Consider the following 15,372-nt stretch of genomic DNA (forward strand, 5'->3'; position numbering starts at 1 on the left):
GGAGCAGTGGGCAAACCCACGCCCGCTGCTGCAGGGGCAGCTAGAGTGGATGGTGCCCAGGGCAGCCCCCTGCAATTCGTGGAGAAGAAGTATATTACGCTAAAAAAAAAAGCCTCAGAGGGGAGAGGCAGAAGGAAAAAGATATAGAAGTTGAAATGAAGATTCAAAGTAGTAGAAAAAAAAGGAAAAATATAAAGAACCTTTTAGACAATGCTGTCATTGCCTATATCATACAGGTTTGAACAAAGCAAAGTTTCAGTTAAAATTCCATTTGCTTTAAGTGCTTTGGTGGGTTAAAACGTGCTATTTTATTTAAAAATATTTTTTTCTCTTACTACCTATGGTTTTATTAACTGTGAGTCAGCAATATAACATTATATGGCCTTTAAACCTATGAAAAGTATTTTAAGTCATCTGGGTAAGTACTTTTAGAGCATTTGTTTTCTCAAATAATTATCAAACTGATTATTAATATGCCCTTTCAAAATTTTTCTCATAGAAGATTTTGGTTAGAGTTGAGCATTAGTAAGGCATAGCAAATGTTCTTAATTTCCTTTTTTGCGGGGGTGGGGATGTGGGAGAGGTGGTGAGAGGTGAGGAGATTCCTGTTAACAAAGGCAGTTTCCTTACTTTTTGAAATATAGGAAATCAGTTAGATTTCAGAGTGGTGTTGGCTCATTAATTGGCTCTAGGATTACTACAGCTACTAAATTTTTAAGGGGTATCTGTGAATCTCCTTATGCCCCTTATCATGGTATCTAGCATGTGATAGATTTTTTATTGAATCCGTAAATGGAAATGCACCAGTCTAGGATCCAGGCTTCTTTCTCTGTGCCTTGGGCTAGTAAAGTCAGGGAGGGAGCTTCCATCAGGGGCCCTCACCAATCTTCCCGGAATCTGCAGCTGCTCAGACAGCTGAGCCCTTCTCTCTCCTAACAAGGAAAGGCCATCCCAACCTCTCTCTTTAAAAGCAACGTCCTCAACTATCAACAACTCATGCTGCACCCATTTCCTTAACTTTGAAAAGGGCATGAGGATCAGATGAAAAAGGCATCTGAAAGGTGACTGTCATGCTACCTGAGGAAGGTGTTTCCATAAGCATGAAGATGGAGCCAGCAATTTACTCCAATTCCTTTTAACTGCACTGTGGATAGTGGTAGTGTTACTTATGAGCACTGCTGATGCTCAGCCTGTTTCAGTCATTTTTCTGTTGGTTTGAGGATGCTCTCCATGCGTAGATTCTAATGGATATCTAGAAAAGTGCATTCTGAACCTAAGTCGCTCCTAAAAGTTTTACTGGAAAGAAAGAAGTCATTTTCTTGAAATGGATTCTAACAAACAATTCTGCACAAAAAGAAAACTTTTCAGCACCATGAAAAAGGATTCACCATCAGTTACCAAACCTGATGTTTTCTGTGCTGAAGTGAAAAAATATAACACTTGTAATATTAACATACAACTTGGGCCCACAGTTTTAGTGTAATTCTAAGACTCTCCATTATTGTAAACCTAAGGATTGAGAGGACTATAATAATTCTCTCTTTCTCACATTAGAGAAAACTAAAGTCCTACAAGGTTAGCCAGTCACCTTGTCCTGATTTAGTTAATGCAAAGTCAAGATTTTAGAAGCCGGTTCTTAATCTCAGCTCACTGTCCTATCTTCCCCACTACATTGCCTTTCTTAAAAGATTATCTTTCTCCACCCAGTACCCCACTAGCCTGTGGCTTTCTGTAAAATATTCTTTTCCATCACTCAAAAGTGGAACAACTTTTTAGAATAAGTAATTAACAACAAGCCAAAGTGAAGGCTCTGGGTCATCAGATATTATTGTCGTGTGAGCAAGGAAGAGGATAAAAATTTGTCCTGCTTTCAGGATTTTTTGAAGACTTAAATCAAAAAAGCAAGTGATTTGATAAAGTGTTCATGCCATCCATCAGCTCCAGTAGGTCTAGACAGTGTTACTGTAATGCTTTCATCCTTTTCATTGGCCCTCTCCATTTGAAATGCAACAAAATCATAACAACACAGACTCTTTGTTAATTAATTACAGTGTGTTAATAAGCATACAAATTGCTAAGTCACTCTGGAAGCCTAAAAGTCCTAGTAGTACTCATACATTCAGCAATGGAAACATGCCCTTCCTTTAATGCACAGCTAGAAATACGGAGCAAGCTTGCACAGTACAAGATTAACCTTGGGCTTCTGGCATTTTATTTTGCCTTTGTCCAGGGAAATGAAGAACTTGGAGAGAACAATTACAATACAAGGTGAAAAAAATCAGCACCTCTTAATTAACAACAGCAACAAAAGAGTTAAATAAAAAAGGAGTTTTCTGATAGAATAGGGTAGTATTTAGCACAGAAACCAGTAGTACCTCCATAATATTTTTATTTAAGTGTTGTTCTTAGGCAGGTACAGGTACATTCAAGAAAAATCATCTTTTGAGTAATAGTTACTAAATAGAGCTACAGCTCACCATGATCCTTGGGATGAAGAATATGACCCCCAGCAAAATTGCAAAGGATTCTGCTTTGAAATTTATCAACTGCTTTTGTTTGTTTTCTTAATAGGTGAAAAACGCAGCTGCCAATGTACTCAGGGAAACATGGCTAATTTACAAAAACACAAAGCTAGTAAAAAAGATAGATCATGCAAAAGTAAGAAAACATCAACGAAAATTCTTGCAAGCTATTCATCAGTAAGTACCATTTTTCATTTTCATCTGCTTTTAAATCCTTGGCTTTTGATTCTTATACTTGCTTCTTCTTTATGAGGGAGGGAAAAAAGAAAACATTGTCATGTTTGCTCCCAGAAGATATTATCTGGCAATTTAAATAATTTCATAAATGGAAATCCTGAGAAAAATTTTAGTTCCTTTTGATTAAAAATCAATTATTAGTAGTAGAATAGTCATTTATCAGTTAAAATGTCTTTTCAGTTTCTCTTGAGAATCAGTAATTTTTCTCAATCATATTTTTTAATTTAACATTTATTCATATAGTTTGCTCTAGGATGTATGTATAGCTTATATCTACTGCAAAATCTTGAAAAAAATTAACATATGATCTGAATTTTAACATAACTTTGGACATCTTTATATGAGTTCAGTGCTTATAATTGATTTAATAATACTTGAATTTTAGATTAGTTTTTAATCAGAATTTTGGGGATTGTCTATATTCTGCATGTTCATTATAGATTTCATAGTCCCTATAGACCTTTCACTCTTTTATCATTACTCTGACTTTATCCAGACCACCATTATTCAATTTGTTTAAGTCTTTTTTGCCATTTCATTGTTATATAACTATCATAGATTTTCAAAAGTAAAGATCCGTATCTAGTAAGATTCAATGGTAACTGGAAAGCACAGGGTCTTTTTCCTCCAGGCCAGCAGCATCTTTACCGTAAGTATTATTCATGTGGGTATCAACTGTGATGCCATGCACCATGCAGACTTACTCTTAACTTAATGCCACTTCTGTATGGGGAAGAGCAGACCTGGTCACATTTCTGGGTCAGAAAAGTGGCCTTCCTCATGGAACCTATCAGGGTTATAATGGAAAGGTGGGTAAATGTTAAGCCTTTTGGCTAGACAATGAGATCTGTCTGCTCAGAGCCAACTAGCACAACAGATGAGAAAGCTCTGAAGCTGGAATTTTTATTTTTCATATTTAGGTAATTCATATGTAATATGGTACCACTAACATCCTGTGGGAAATCACTAAACATTCGTCTTGTACCCTTTTATCTGTCTATCTGACTGCCCTGCTTAAACAGGTATCAGTGAAAATGTGGAATATGTCTGTAATTATGGACATACTATGTCTATGGAAATTGCTACCTTACTTAATGAAAATAAAACGCAAGTACTCTGAGATTTAAAGTAGAGGGAGATTGCACATATGGTAGAGTAGCTGGCCCTCATTGCTCCTCACAGCTACTCTCTCATGCCACTTCTCTTACTGCCACCAACACACTTTCCTAAGAAGATGATATTTCCCCTTTAGCTCTGTGACTTAACTGGACACACAACTGTGCTTTTACCTCCATTTTAAGGAAAAACCAAGAAGATAACACTCTTTTAAAGTCTGGGGGAAGTAAATGGGAAAAGCGCAGAGAGGAACATCATAACCCATCTGACTCACAAGAGGGAGCTTGCTCCCTGGAGCTCACAGTCTCCCCACCATCTACGAGCACTTGCCTGGACACCTCGATCCCTTGAAGCTTAGACCTAAGAGAGTGAGCCCGAAAAAGAGATTCTGAGCCTTTGCCTCTTGTTCTCCAGGCCTGTCTCCCTGTCTGAGGACAGGCCTGTTCCCCAACAGACTCACCCAGCACATAATTCTCCTGTTAGAGTGGTTATCCCCCACCCCCCCAAAAAAAACATATAACACAGTAACCCCAACATTCATACAAAAAGTACACAGGCTATACTTCGAGAAATCATTTCTTTGTACTTTTAATATTTTGACACTAACTTATATTGTTCAAGTATATTAAAAAGAAAACGTGCCTTGGTGAGTGTGAGAAGATGTGTGTGTCATGGGTGGAAGGGTGTGAGGTGACATGCAAGTGAGCAGGTGTGGTCGGTCTGTGGGTCCAGCAACCGCACATCCCATTTCCTCCAGGATTTTATTTGTGTCCCTTTCTGTCAGTGTAACCTAGTAAACGTATAATTACATCCAATTTACCTTTGAAGCCTTTGATAAATTTTCATATAACAACAAATCCAAAAAAATGCTGTGGCAGTTTTTGTTACATCGTTCTGTAGCCATGTGTAAATGGTGGGAATTTACAATATCTTGTCATAGGACTTAAGTTCTGAATACACTCACTCAAAAACTTGGAGGAGAATTTAGGGGTGTTCACTGTAAAATTCTTTAAACGTTGCTGTGAGTTTCAAAATTTTTATAAGAAAATGTTAGAAAAAAATCTTTGGGGAAGCAAAGTTTAAAAACTGCCCCTAAGCAGGTGGCAAATGCAGTGTATAAGACCTGATTAAAGGCACCGTGGAACAGCTTCCACAGGGTCCTTTAGCCTGCCACTTTTGGATAGAGTGATACAGGGAGCCACCAGTGATCCTTCTGCTTGTCAGACATTTCTCATTCTGTTTATTCTGTAGCAGTGTGTAGTTCTAAAGTAGATGAGCCTCATGCAGCTCAAAAATGTTCTGAATTGTTTTATAAATTAGTCTTGGAGTTGTTGGGTTTCCTTTGAGGTGGGGACACATACTTTGTGAAAAAGCACAACTAAGTTTATTTATATGGGCTGGATTTGGCTAGATTATTCTAATTGTGCATAATTATCTTTCATTTTAACTTAGTGTTGGAAGTTGGGGAGTGAAGTCATAAGGAAAGCACACAGGGCTCGATTCCTCAGGGCAAGGCCTTCATTGCCCACCATTCAGATCCAGTGAGACCCTTAGCTTCATCTGCCAGCACTGGTGAAATCAGACTTTACTAGTTGAAGTTTTAAAATTCATTGATAGAACTCTCCTGGCCTCTCCTACTCTGATTTGTCCTGAGAGCTTTTTTAGCAGCTCTCTCTACTTCCACCAACTCCCCCTCTATCTCAACTCTCTCTTTTTCAAACTTCATACCTTCTCTAGTCTTTGATGGATGCTGAACATTCCAGGCTTGTGCCCCTTTTTCAGTAATGTATCTTTCTTTTTGGATTGTCACTTAGTGCCACGAAGTGTTCTCTTTCTCTGACTTTTAACCCTTTTTCTGGTAGCAGCTTTAACTTTAAAGTTTCTCATTCTTCAGTCTCAACTATGCACTTGTCTCAGAGCCAAGAAATCTAGTATAGATAATTTATATAACACAGAGTGTTGGATTACCTGCCTTTCAGAAAGCCAGGCTCCTGAATAGCCCCAATTTGGAAAAGATGTCCCCCCCCCAAAAAATTATAATACCATTGTTCAGAAATTAACCATATCATATTCATATTAGGCTAACATATTTCTTGCTGTTTACTTCAACATCAAGTATCAAGAGGCCAAGATGACTATGTGTTTTCCTCCTTCTGAACTCTGATTCAGGAGGAAGCTAAGTACTTTCAGGTGGGGGAAGTATAGTAGCAGTGAAGTAGCATGGTAATTTAATGAAATAGTGTTTCTCTTTAGTCAATATGTCAAAATCCTGTGGAATCATAACAGCTAGTGAATCGAGCCCCCTGTGCACAAATGAACACCACATTGTGTTATTTTGTTCCAGAATATTTTACAGTTTCTTTTCTTTTGTTTTGTCTTTTTATTTCAACAAAATGAAAATAGAGCTCGGAAGTAAGTTGTGTGAGCCGCTCTTTTCAACATTTGCAGAATTTTCTACTGGCTGCATGCACCCAGCAGATCCTTTATTTGTGAATTTTAGTAGTCTGATTGCTGCTATGGAAATGTGATCCAAAATCATGATCTTTTCCTGTGATAAGTGAAGTTCACAAGGAAGAAATCAACATATGTTTCTTATTCTTCTTTTTGGGGGGAAAGAAGTGTAATACACATCTGCATGTTACCTTTTATTCTGGCAGCTGCAGCTTAAGCAGGCTTTTTCTATCAGCCTTCCTACATTATAGGCAGTATAAGACACAAACAAGATGATTTAAGTTCAGGAAGCTAACGGAATTCCAATCAAACAGGGCTACTCTATGCCAGCTTTCCAGATCAGTAGAAAATAAAATGGGCAAAATTCTACTGTCAGACATAATATAGTAATCCAAGAGTAGTAATTTAGGCTTCATTGTTTATAAGACGAAGTACCCACTTCAGCCAAGGAACTGCCACAGGCCCTCCACCTGACTTCAGAGTTCACACCTCCCTCTGTGCTCACAAGTTGTGGAGGCATCTGGTCCAGAGCCCCAAACTTCAGTCATTCTTGTGCCACCTGTACTATTACTTATTTAAATTTGAAAGGGACATTTGATATAAATCTCGTGTCATAAATGAATAAAAAGTATATTACTCACAGCAAAGAAAGGTAAAGTTAACATCAATTAACTATTGAAATACTGGTATTGAATTCTAGCCATAGACTGTTGCCTGCCAAAAGCTCCGAGCTGAGATCCTGCTTTAAAAACTAACATTTTGCTTGTTGCACTAATCTTTAAAGGGTAACACTATCACTAAAAGACTGAACAGCAGTGTATTGATTTTTTAAGTTGCTACATTGTATTTGACTTTACTTGTATCAGGCTACTTGACTATTTTTGAACAAAGTGAAATAAATATTCTATATTCTAAAAAAAAAAAAAAAGAGAGAGAGAGAATAGCAGCTGTTAGGAGATAAGGACAGGGTAGGACCAGCCTGAGATGGATTTCGTACAATAATCAAGAACTGGAAGAGAATGAAAGGGAATAACTGTCTCTCCATATGTTTCAGTATTGTTCAGTGGCTTGTTTGAGTATCACTAAAAGTCATCTAGAACACCTCTGTTGGTATAAACACAGCACTAAAGGAACAGTGGTCTAATCTAACACACTTCATTTCAAACACGAGGACACTGAAGGTCAAATTAGAGCCAGTGAAAATGGAACCCACATCTGACATTGCTGCTGTTTCTAGTACACTTCTCTGTAATAACCCACAGGTGTTTAAGTTTTGGTTTTTGCTTGTTTTTAAAAGGCACACATCAAGAATTGTAACCCTTGTAAATACTTACAGAAACCTTTCTCAAAAATATATTGAATTTAAATATGTTTGTAAATTTATTTTAGAATAGAACTTGTTCCATTTCTGTAACTACATAAAAAGGAGCTATTTAACTTTGTTCCAAGTGTTCTAATAAACACGTAGTTGTAATAAGTTATAACCTTAAACTGTTTTAGATTGCTAAAGATCATGTTGTAGCTAGGTGTCAGTTAAATTCTCAGTGGCAGAAGGAGCTACACTTCACTGTAGAGCAGATTTGGTGACATATTGGATATTCTAGTTTCAGGACAAAATCACAGAGCATTATGAACATGTGTTAGAACAATCTCCCTGGCAGTAAAATCTTGCCCTGTGAGTTTTTATTCCTTCTATATAATTTTACCTTTAATTTAAATTGAAGAATAATAAAAAGTACTCTCTCCAGCATGAAACTATACTTTGTAAAATGACTTATCATTAAAATGACATCAAAGCAAAATAAGGTTACCATGGATTTTTTTTTTTTTCCTCTCATTTTTATTAAGTAGCTCGGGGGACCTCCTCTTTCTGAGCAAGGCTTTGAATTGTTGGCTTAAGGAACAATAAATCACTTTTATCTTTTTTGGAAAATCTTAAGTTTTTGGTACATATTACTGAATAAAATATTTGTTGAAATTATACAGTAAATAAGTTAAGGAATAGTAACAGTTCTCAAACAGTTTATTTTTTTAAGAAACAGTGGCCTTTTGACTGTCTATCAGGTACATACAATGATATTTAAAAGTAGCTAAAAGTAACCTCATCAGTAGAGATTCCATCCATCAGATACCTTAATTGTCCTCTGACTTTTATCTGCATTAAGGGAAATTCTAACAAGGAAATGGTCTGGCCTCCCTTCAAATTCGATGGCAGTTTAAGATAAAAGCCAAGTGAGATACAATGAAGAATAAGAGAATTATGTGTTTTGAGTTATCTTGCTGCTGGTTGAATAAAAGTTTTATTTTTGTTAATAAGAATCTCACTTATCACTGTGTTTTCATCAGGTTCAAATACCTAACACAATCCATTTCAGACTAAACAGGGCTGATACCTGTATCTAATCACGTAGGCATAGGAAGGTGCTCATTGCTCCAACACTGATGAAATTCTAGTTGCTTTGCATATTTCTTCCTATGTCTATTTGTCACGATACCGGGGCTTTAAGGAATGTTTTGGCTTTTTCTCATATGGTTAAATCCTTATGAGACTTTATGAATTCAACTTTACCTGGTAAATAGTTGTCCTATGGACATCTCATCTCTTGCTCTTTCTTGTTTCTTTTTTGCGGTGTTGGGGAAGCATGCTTCTCATTGTACCAGATACATAACCAGTTTGGACTTTACCCCAGATATTCGAGGCATTATTCATGCAGTTATTTGCTCTTGTCAATTTTGTGCATGCTCTTTGGAAGACATAAGGAGCTGTGGAAAGAAGGAAACCTTTCTGACTTCAGATTCTATCTTTCAGATTAAGAAGTGTAAAAATGGAGCAGAGGAAACTGAATGACCAAGCAAACACCTTGGTGGACCTGGCAAAGGTAAGCCTGAGGTTCTCAGCCCTGATGGTTGTGTCTGTTAAAATTAACCACTGCACAGTCACTAATAATTAATGCTTCAGGAGGAGCCAGCCCAAAATTTAATTAAATCAAACCAATAAACCACCCTACAATGATGGTCCAACTTTAAAGAATTTTTCTAAGACTTTTACTTAATATGCTCTTTCCTTATATACATTATTCAACCCCATTCAAAACGCTTTCCTTATCGCAGTGATTTGGAAGTACCATAAGAAATGTCTCATTTCTACAAGAGCAGAACTACATCTTGGGTGTGACTATGTGGTTCAAGGCTAAATAGGACTCATCAATAAAATTGTTTAAATATATATATATATATAAAACGGTCTCAGAAGAATGTAGAGTTGTAATAAAAAAATAAATAAATACCAGAAATTTCATCCTAAAATGAGGGTTGTCTTCCAAAAAAAAAGGGACCAATATTTTATGGTTCTTTCTCCATTTCATTATTTAAAAATTATGCCAATTTTTTAAAAGTACATTAATAATCCCCCAATTTTTCTACCTCATTTATCTGATTGACTTTTGGTTGTTCCTCTCCGAGTAAAATCCACTCTCAAAATATATTAGTCAACAATAAAAATGTTGCACTTTCCTGAGCAAATTCTAAAGGAGTTATTAGAATAGCATTTATGTAAGTGTCCAGCCTTTTATCACAAATGCTTTGGAAGAGGCACCTCTCCATTGGATCTCTACATCCTGTTTAATGTTTGACAAATTATATGTCCTTTACTAAAGCCTCAAGTATAATCTATAAAAATTATACATATTTGCCTACCATCATTAAATAATGCATCTAAATTGTAATCATTTTAATGTATATCAATAACATAAATATGTTGAAGATGGTAAGTGAAGTATTTAATGGCATATGCTAGGAGAGCAGGTACCATGAGTATAAAGTGGGCAGCAAACACCTAGGAAATATGAAGACGTCCTTGATTAACATTTATAGATGTGGCTTTGACACATCATGAACAAAGATGGGTCAGGCTCTTGCATCACTTCTAGGTTAAATGATAAAAGAAACTGGATATTTTTATGAAGAAATACAACAGACCACTTTGAAATACCAATGTAGAGAACCTCTTTAAGGCAAGGTGCTATGTTTTTCCAAATTATTTATTTTGTGCCATGTTTATGACCATAGGACTGTACATGCCATGAGAGTTCAGTATTTTCTAAATGAGTGGATGTTTCTGATATATTCTCAAGACTATGTAGTTAAAATACAGTTAATGTACTCTGTTTCCATGGCCAAACTGAAACAAGGCTGAATAACTCTCTTATTTAATCAGTTCATTTATCATCTTGAAGAGGTGGCTAAGCAGGATGAGAGCATGTATTATAAAAGCAGATGAGGCAGGAGAGAAGATTTAGACTTGGAAAGGCTGCCCTGAGCCAAGGTTAACATCTCTAGCCTGCCCTCTTGGCCACTGTTTTTCCCTCTGGCTCTGAGTTGATCAGCCCTAGAGTCTTCTCTCCTTGTCTCTTGTCTACTTAGGAAAATATACCCAGGAATCAGAGTTGTGGATACTCTGTGATCAAAGTAATCAATTTTAAGGTTCACTAGGACACCAAACACATTTTCTTATTTCAGTCACTTAGCTCTGCTTCATCCATAGCCAACAAGGTAGACTGGTAACTTTAGCATCTCCCCCAGCTTTTATTCTCTCAGTGGTGATCTATAAAAATGCTATTGGACTCAGTGGAGAAAGGCCTATATTTGGAAAACAGGACAACAAAAGGTATTTGGGAATTTAGGGCTTTAAATTACTTGATCAAATCAGTTAATCCTAAACTTCATTCATAATTGTACCCTCAAAAAGTTCTGCTATATCCCAGTACCATCTGTACTATTACTTATTGTTCTTTAAATCTGCTTGTTTTTTAAAAATTAACCTTGCCCTAATTAATATTGCATGTTGCAAAGTGAATTTGATGCTCTAACTTTTGTAACAACCATTAAAGTATTAAATTGAAACATTGTTCTCTATCCTTACACCACCTAAAATCATTGAGCATACTACCAGCAGTACCTGCACCATATTTTCTGCAACTGAACCAAATTATGCCTCAGATCTGACATTTCTAAACCTTGACATTGAATAGACACTGAATTTGCTCTGCAAGGTAAACTGTTCAGTTAGCTGACACCCCTCTTACACTGTATGTCACCAATGGGACACCTGTTCTAAACCTCAGAGCTGACGGTTTGCTTTCAGGGGAAGAGTAATGAAGTCTCTTAGTTCTCTGTTTCTACATTCTTCTCAATCCTGTTTTCCAGACCCAAAATATTATGTATGACATGATTTCTGACTTAAATGAAAGGAGTGAAGATTTCGAGAAAAGAATCGTTACCCTGGAAACAAAACTAGAGACTTTGATTGGAAGCATCCATGCCCTCCCTGGGCTCATAAGCCAGACCATCAGACAGCAGCAGCGGGATTTCATTGAGGCTCAGATGGAGAACTACGACAAGCAGATCACCTACAACGCGGAGCGGTCCCGGTCTTCGTCCAGGAGGCGACGGTCCTCCTCTACAGCGCCACCAACTTCATCAGAGAGTAGCTAGAAGAGAATAAGTTAACCACAAAATAAGACTTTTTGCCATCATATGGTCAATATTTTAGCTTTTATTGTAAAGCCCCTATGGTTCTAATCAGAGTTATCCGGGTTCTGATGTCAGAATCCTGGGAACCTGACAATAAGTTTTAGGCCAAAATGAGTGAAAACTCTTTTTTTTTTTTTTTCTTTCAGATGCACAGGGAATGCACCTATTATTGCTATATAGATTATTCCTCCTGTAATTTCACTAACTTTTTATTCATGCACTTCAAACAAACTTTACTACTACATTATATGATATATAATAAAAAAAGTTAATTTCTGCACATACTTGTTTGGTCACTTAACATTTCATTTTCAAAGCTTCACTTCTCACATTATTTTTTCAAGGTTATCATCTGATGTATGCTGATTAGTTTGATTTCCAGAAGTTTGGCTGAATAGAAAAAAATAATTTCAATTTCTCTGACTGTATTCACTAAGGTTTTCCCTCATTATGAAATATTAGCATCAGTCATTTGACCCAGCACAGCTTATTATTCTTTTTGAGTATTGAGTATCTCATTTTTAATTCAGTTTGTTTCCAAATGATGTGGAAAGTCAGGCTGTTATACCAGAACGTATGCAAACCAGGGGCACAGATGCTTTCAAGAATTACTTTATTCCCAGTTTACCAGCAAATTTACATGAAAAAAGTACCAGTGCCCACTATGTCTGTGAACTGTTGTTGCAGAATTTTAGGTCTAAACTAGTGATTCATATCTTCCCATGTATTCATTTATTATGACGAGCCCAGAATGCACTACTAAATGTTTGGGGTATACATGGTGCATATTCATGCATACGTGTTTGCATACAACAGCATAATGAACATAACTCTTAACACATTACCTAGTTCATGGCCCCCTCTTGGTCTGTACTTACGTATTTGGTACAAGTAAATGTCATCTACTAAATTTCATGAGTTTCAGCACAGTTGTTTCATTGGTGGTTAAGATCAGTTAGTGTGAAGGGGAACTGGGTAGTTATTGCTGCAAATTCTTCTCTTTCCAAATTTATTCTAAGAATCCATGGGGTTTAGAAGAGCCATGTGGGAGATAATAGCAAGGTGGAATTCCCTCACGTAGTGTTATTCCCCAGAGTCTACAGGAAAAGCTGGTCTGCAGTGGTGGGGGTAACACATCATAAAAGTAAGGCTTCATTTAGACAGCTCTTAAAGCACCTGCTTACACCAGTCTAAGCCTAAAATTTACTCCATTTTCAGAGAAATCTGTTTAAGAGGCTTTTATCTTCCTCCCCTTTATTTTGTACCATACCATTTGGTGTCAACCTTACATCATCGCAAGTTGCTAGCATATTTTTTTCTTCTTTAGCATAAACTAGAGTGGTATATTGATCCATCTTGCACAGTTCAAAGAATAAAATAACTTTCACAACCATTCTCCATAATTGATGCAAAAAATCAAACATTTCCTTTCAAGATCAAAGATATAAAAGTATGATTGCTTTCGATTGCATGAGAACCACTTACCATTGACTATCTATCCAAAGTGGCTGAAACTAAAGCTCATTCACACATATTATATATGCCTGTGGTGGATGAGACAAGACCTAAAATATCTTTTAATAATAAGTGAAAGAAAAGCACTCAGAACACAGCTTATAGAAATATACCGCTGAATTAAATGAACATCAAAATCCTGTTTCATCAGGATTTCTACTACTTCAGGGATAAAAGTAAAATTTCCTTTTCTGTATTCTGGGTTACATACAAGAATATATCAAGTATTTGGTATAAACATTGGATGTAAGAAAAAGAAATTTTGAAATGATTAATTTGTTCTTGTAATTGATGTAGATAATTCTTGTATATTCTACCTCTGTTGTGACTAAAAGGCAGAGTGGCAGATAATTAAGTTTAATTATCATCTTACTGATCAATTAGCACTATTACACCAGAACACTAGAAGACTAGGGAAAGAATAATGTATTGCTCCTCTTGTTGAAGAGGAAAGACAACAAAGTGAATTTTAATTTAGATTTCATTACCTTGTGTTTTTCTCTTCTTAACTGTAGCACATCTAGGATGTTATTCTTTTGTCCTTTACAATTAATCTTACTCTTCTTGTCTCTCTATGCAAAGTATACATAGACTGGTAAATATATCTTTTGTTTCTGTATTTTAAAAAATGCCAAATCATCACAATTTGAAAGAGAAGGAGGGGACCCATTTATTACATAGACATTCTGGTAAGCAGTTTGCTGAATAAATCCCACTTCACACAGAGTTACCAGGACTCCTCCCAAGTGGCTTTGAACGTTAGACAGAATCCTCTGAAGGCTGCTTAGATGGCTGCTCTTTTGTGGTGATATATGCCTTTTTCTTACTTGTATATTGTTTTTCAGAATTTTTAATAATTGAGTTCTGTTCATTTTATCTCAGCCTACCACACCCTGGCCTATTTCTCTACAGTTAGTGCAAGCCATTTGGCTGCCATAAATCATTTAAAATAAATGGCACTTCCTTCCTCAATCATTTTGTTTCACCTATTTATATATGGGTTCAAGGTCAGCCACTAGAAAGAAGATCCCATGCTCTTAAAAAAATGAGAACGACTCAAATGCATAGCAGGCAGACAATCTCTGAAATTTCATGTGCTTTCTCCCTTAATTTCTTCTCCCTCCAACCTCTGTAGTTGTTTTCTAAGAGACTCTTCATCAATGCATCTGCAGTAGTTGACTAATTATGTTCCAAAACAAAGTATGGGAATTGAGAGGAAAAAGCTATTGGTTAGGGTTAATATGAACGTCAAGGCATGGATTAAAATTCTACTGTGCGCTTGTTTTTGAATTTTGCCGTCTTGAGAAATAGCATGGCAAAGTGGAAAGTGCCTGAGGCTAAGAGTCAGACCTGGGTTTGGGACTTAGCCCTGCCACTCACTAGCTCAATGCATGTGAACAGAGTTGATTCTTCTGAGTCTCATCCATAAAATGAGAAAAAAAGATATCAGTGGGGCTCCGCGAGACTGGTATCTATCTCATCAAATGATGGTAGCTGCTTTTTTTTGTTACTGTTTCTAGCATAAGGCAGCAAATATTAAACACACCCATTATCTGCCTTTCTTCTTATAACTTTAACACCTGGCAGGATAGATTATAAATTCTCCCCCTCACTTGTCTAGTTCATTCTTGAAGCAAGTTACTGGACTCTGGATTAGCATATTTGTTTTCTGATCCTGTCACTGTTTTTTGTTTAATGTGATCTAGAATATCAATGTCTTCGTAATTCCGACATACTCCCTTTTCAGTTCTTGTCATCCCACAAAAACTGTTCATAAACAATGATCCAGAAAAGTGTAGGGTGCTTGGTGAGGGGCGTGCTTGGAGGTGCACCCAAGTAAGAGTTGGACCAAACGGCTCAATTCCCTCTCCAAATTCATCCACGTATGTCCTAAACCTCCACCTACTTCTCCCCATCTGTGTAACATGCACTGATACCAAATGTATTTTACCTGAATTGTCAAGTCAATTTACTAAGAAAAAGTTATTGAACTGGTTGT

General features: G+C 36.6%; 1 protein-coding gene across 2 annotated transcripts in view; it reads left to right on the forward strand.

Moving 5' to 3' along the window:
* KCNN2 (potassium calcium-activated channel subfamily N member 2) overlaps positions 1-12,084 on the forward strand; it is a 142,876-nt gene extending 130,792 nt beyond the window's left edge. For both annotated transcript variants that reach the window (XM_063086094.1, XM_063086095.1), the window contains 3 exons: positions 2,572-2,699; positions 9,136-9,205; positions 11,532-12,084. In XM_063086094.1, the coding sequence (XP_062942164.1) occupies positions 2,572-2,699; positions 9,136-9,205; positions 11,532-11,819 (486 nt within the window). In that variant the 3' untranslated portion in view covers positions 11,820-12,084. The remainder of the gene's footprint in view (positions 1-2,571; positions 2,700-9,135; positions 9,206-11,531) is intronic.
* Positions 12,085-15,372: the final 3,288 nt, after the last annotated feature.

The sequence above is a fragment of the Cynocephalus volans genome, chromosome 2 (assembly GCF_027409185.1).
Source record: "Cynocephalus volans isolate mCynVol1 chromosome 2, mCynVol1.pri, whole genome shotgun sequence".
Lineage (NCBI taxonomy): Eukaryota > Metazoa > Chordata > Mammalia > Dermoptera > Cynocephalidae > Cynocephalus > Cynocephalus volans.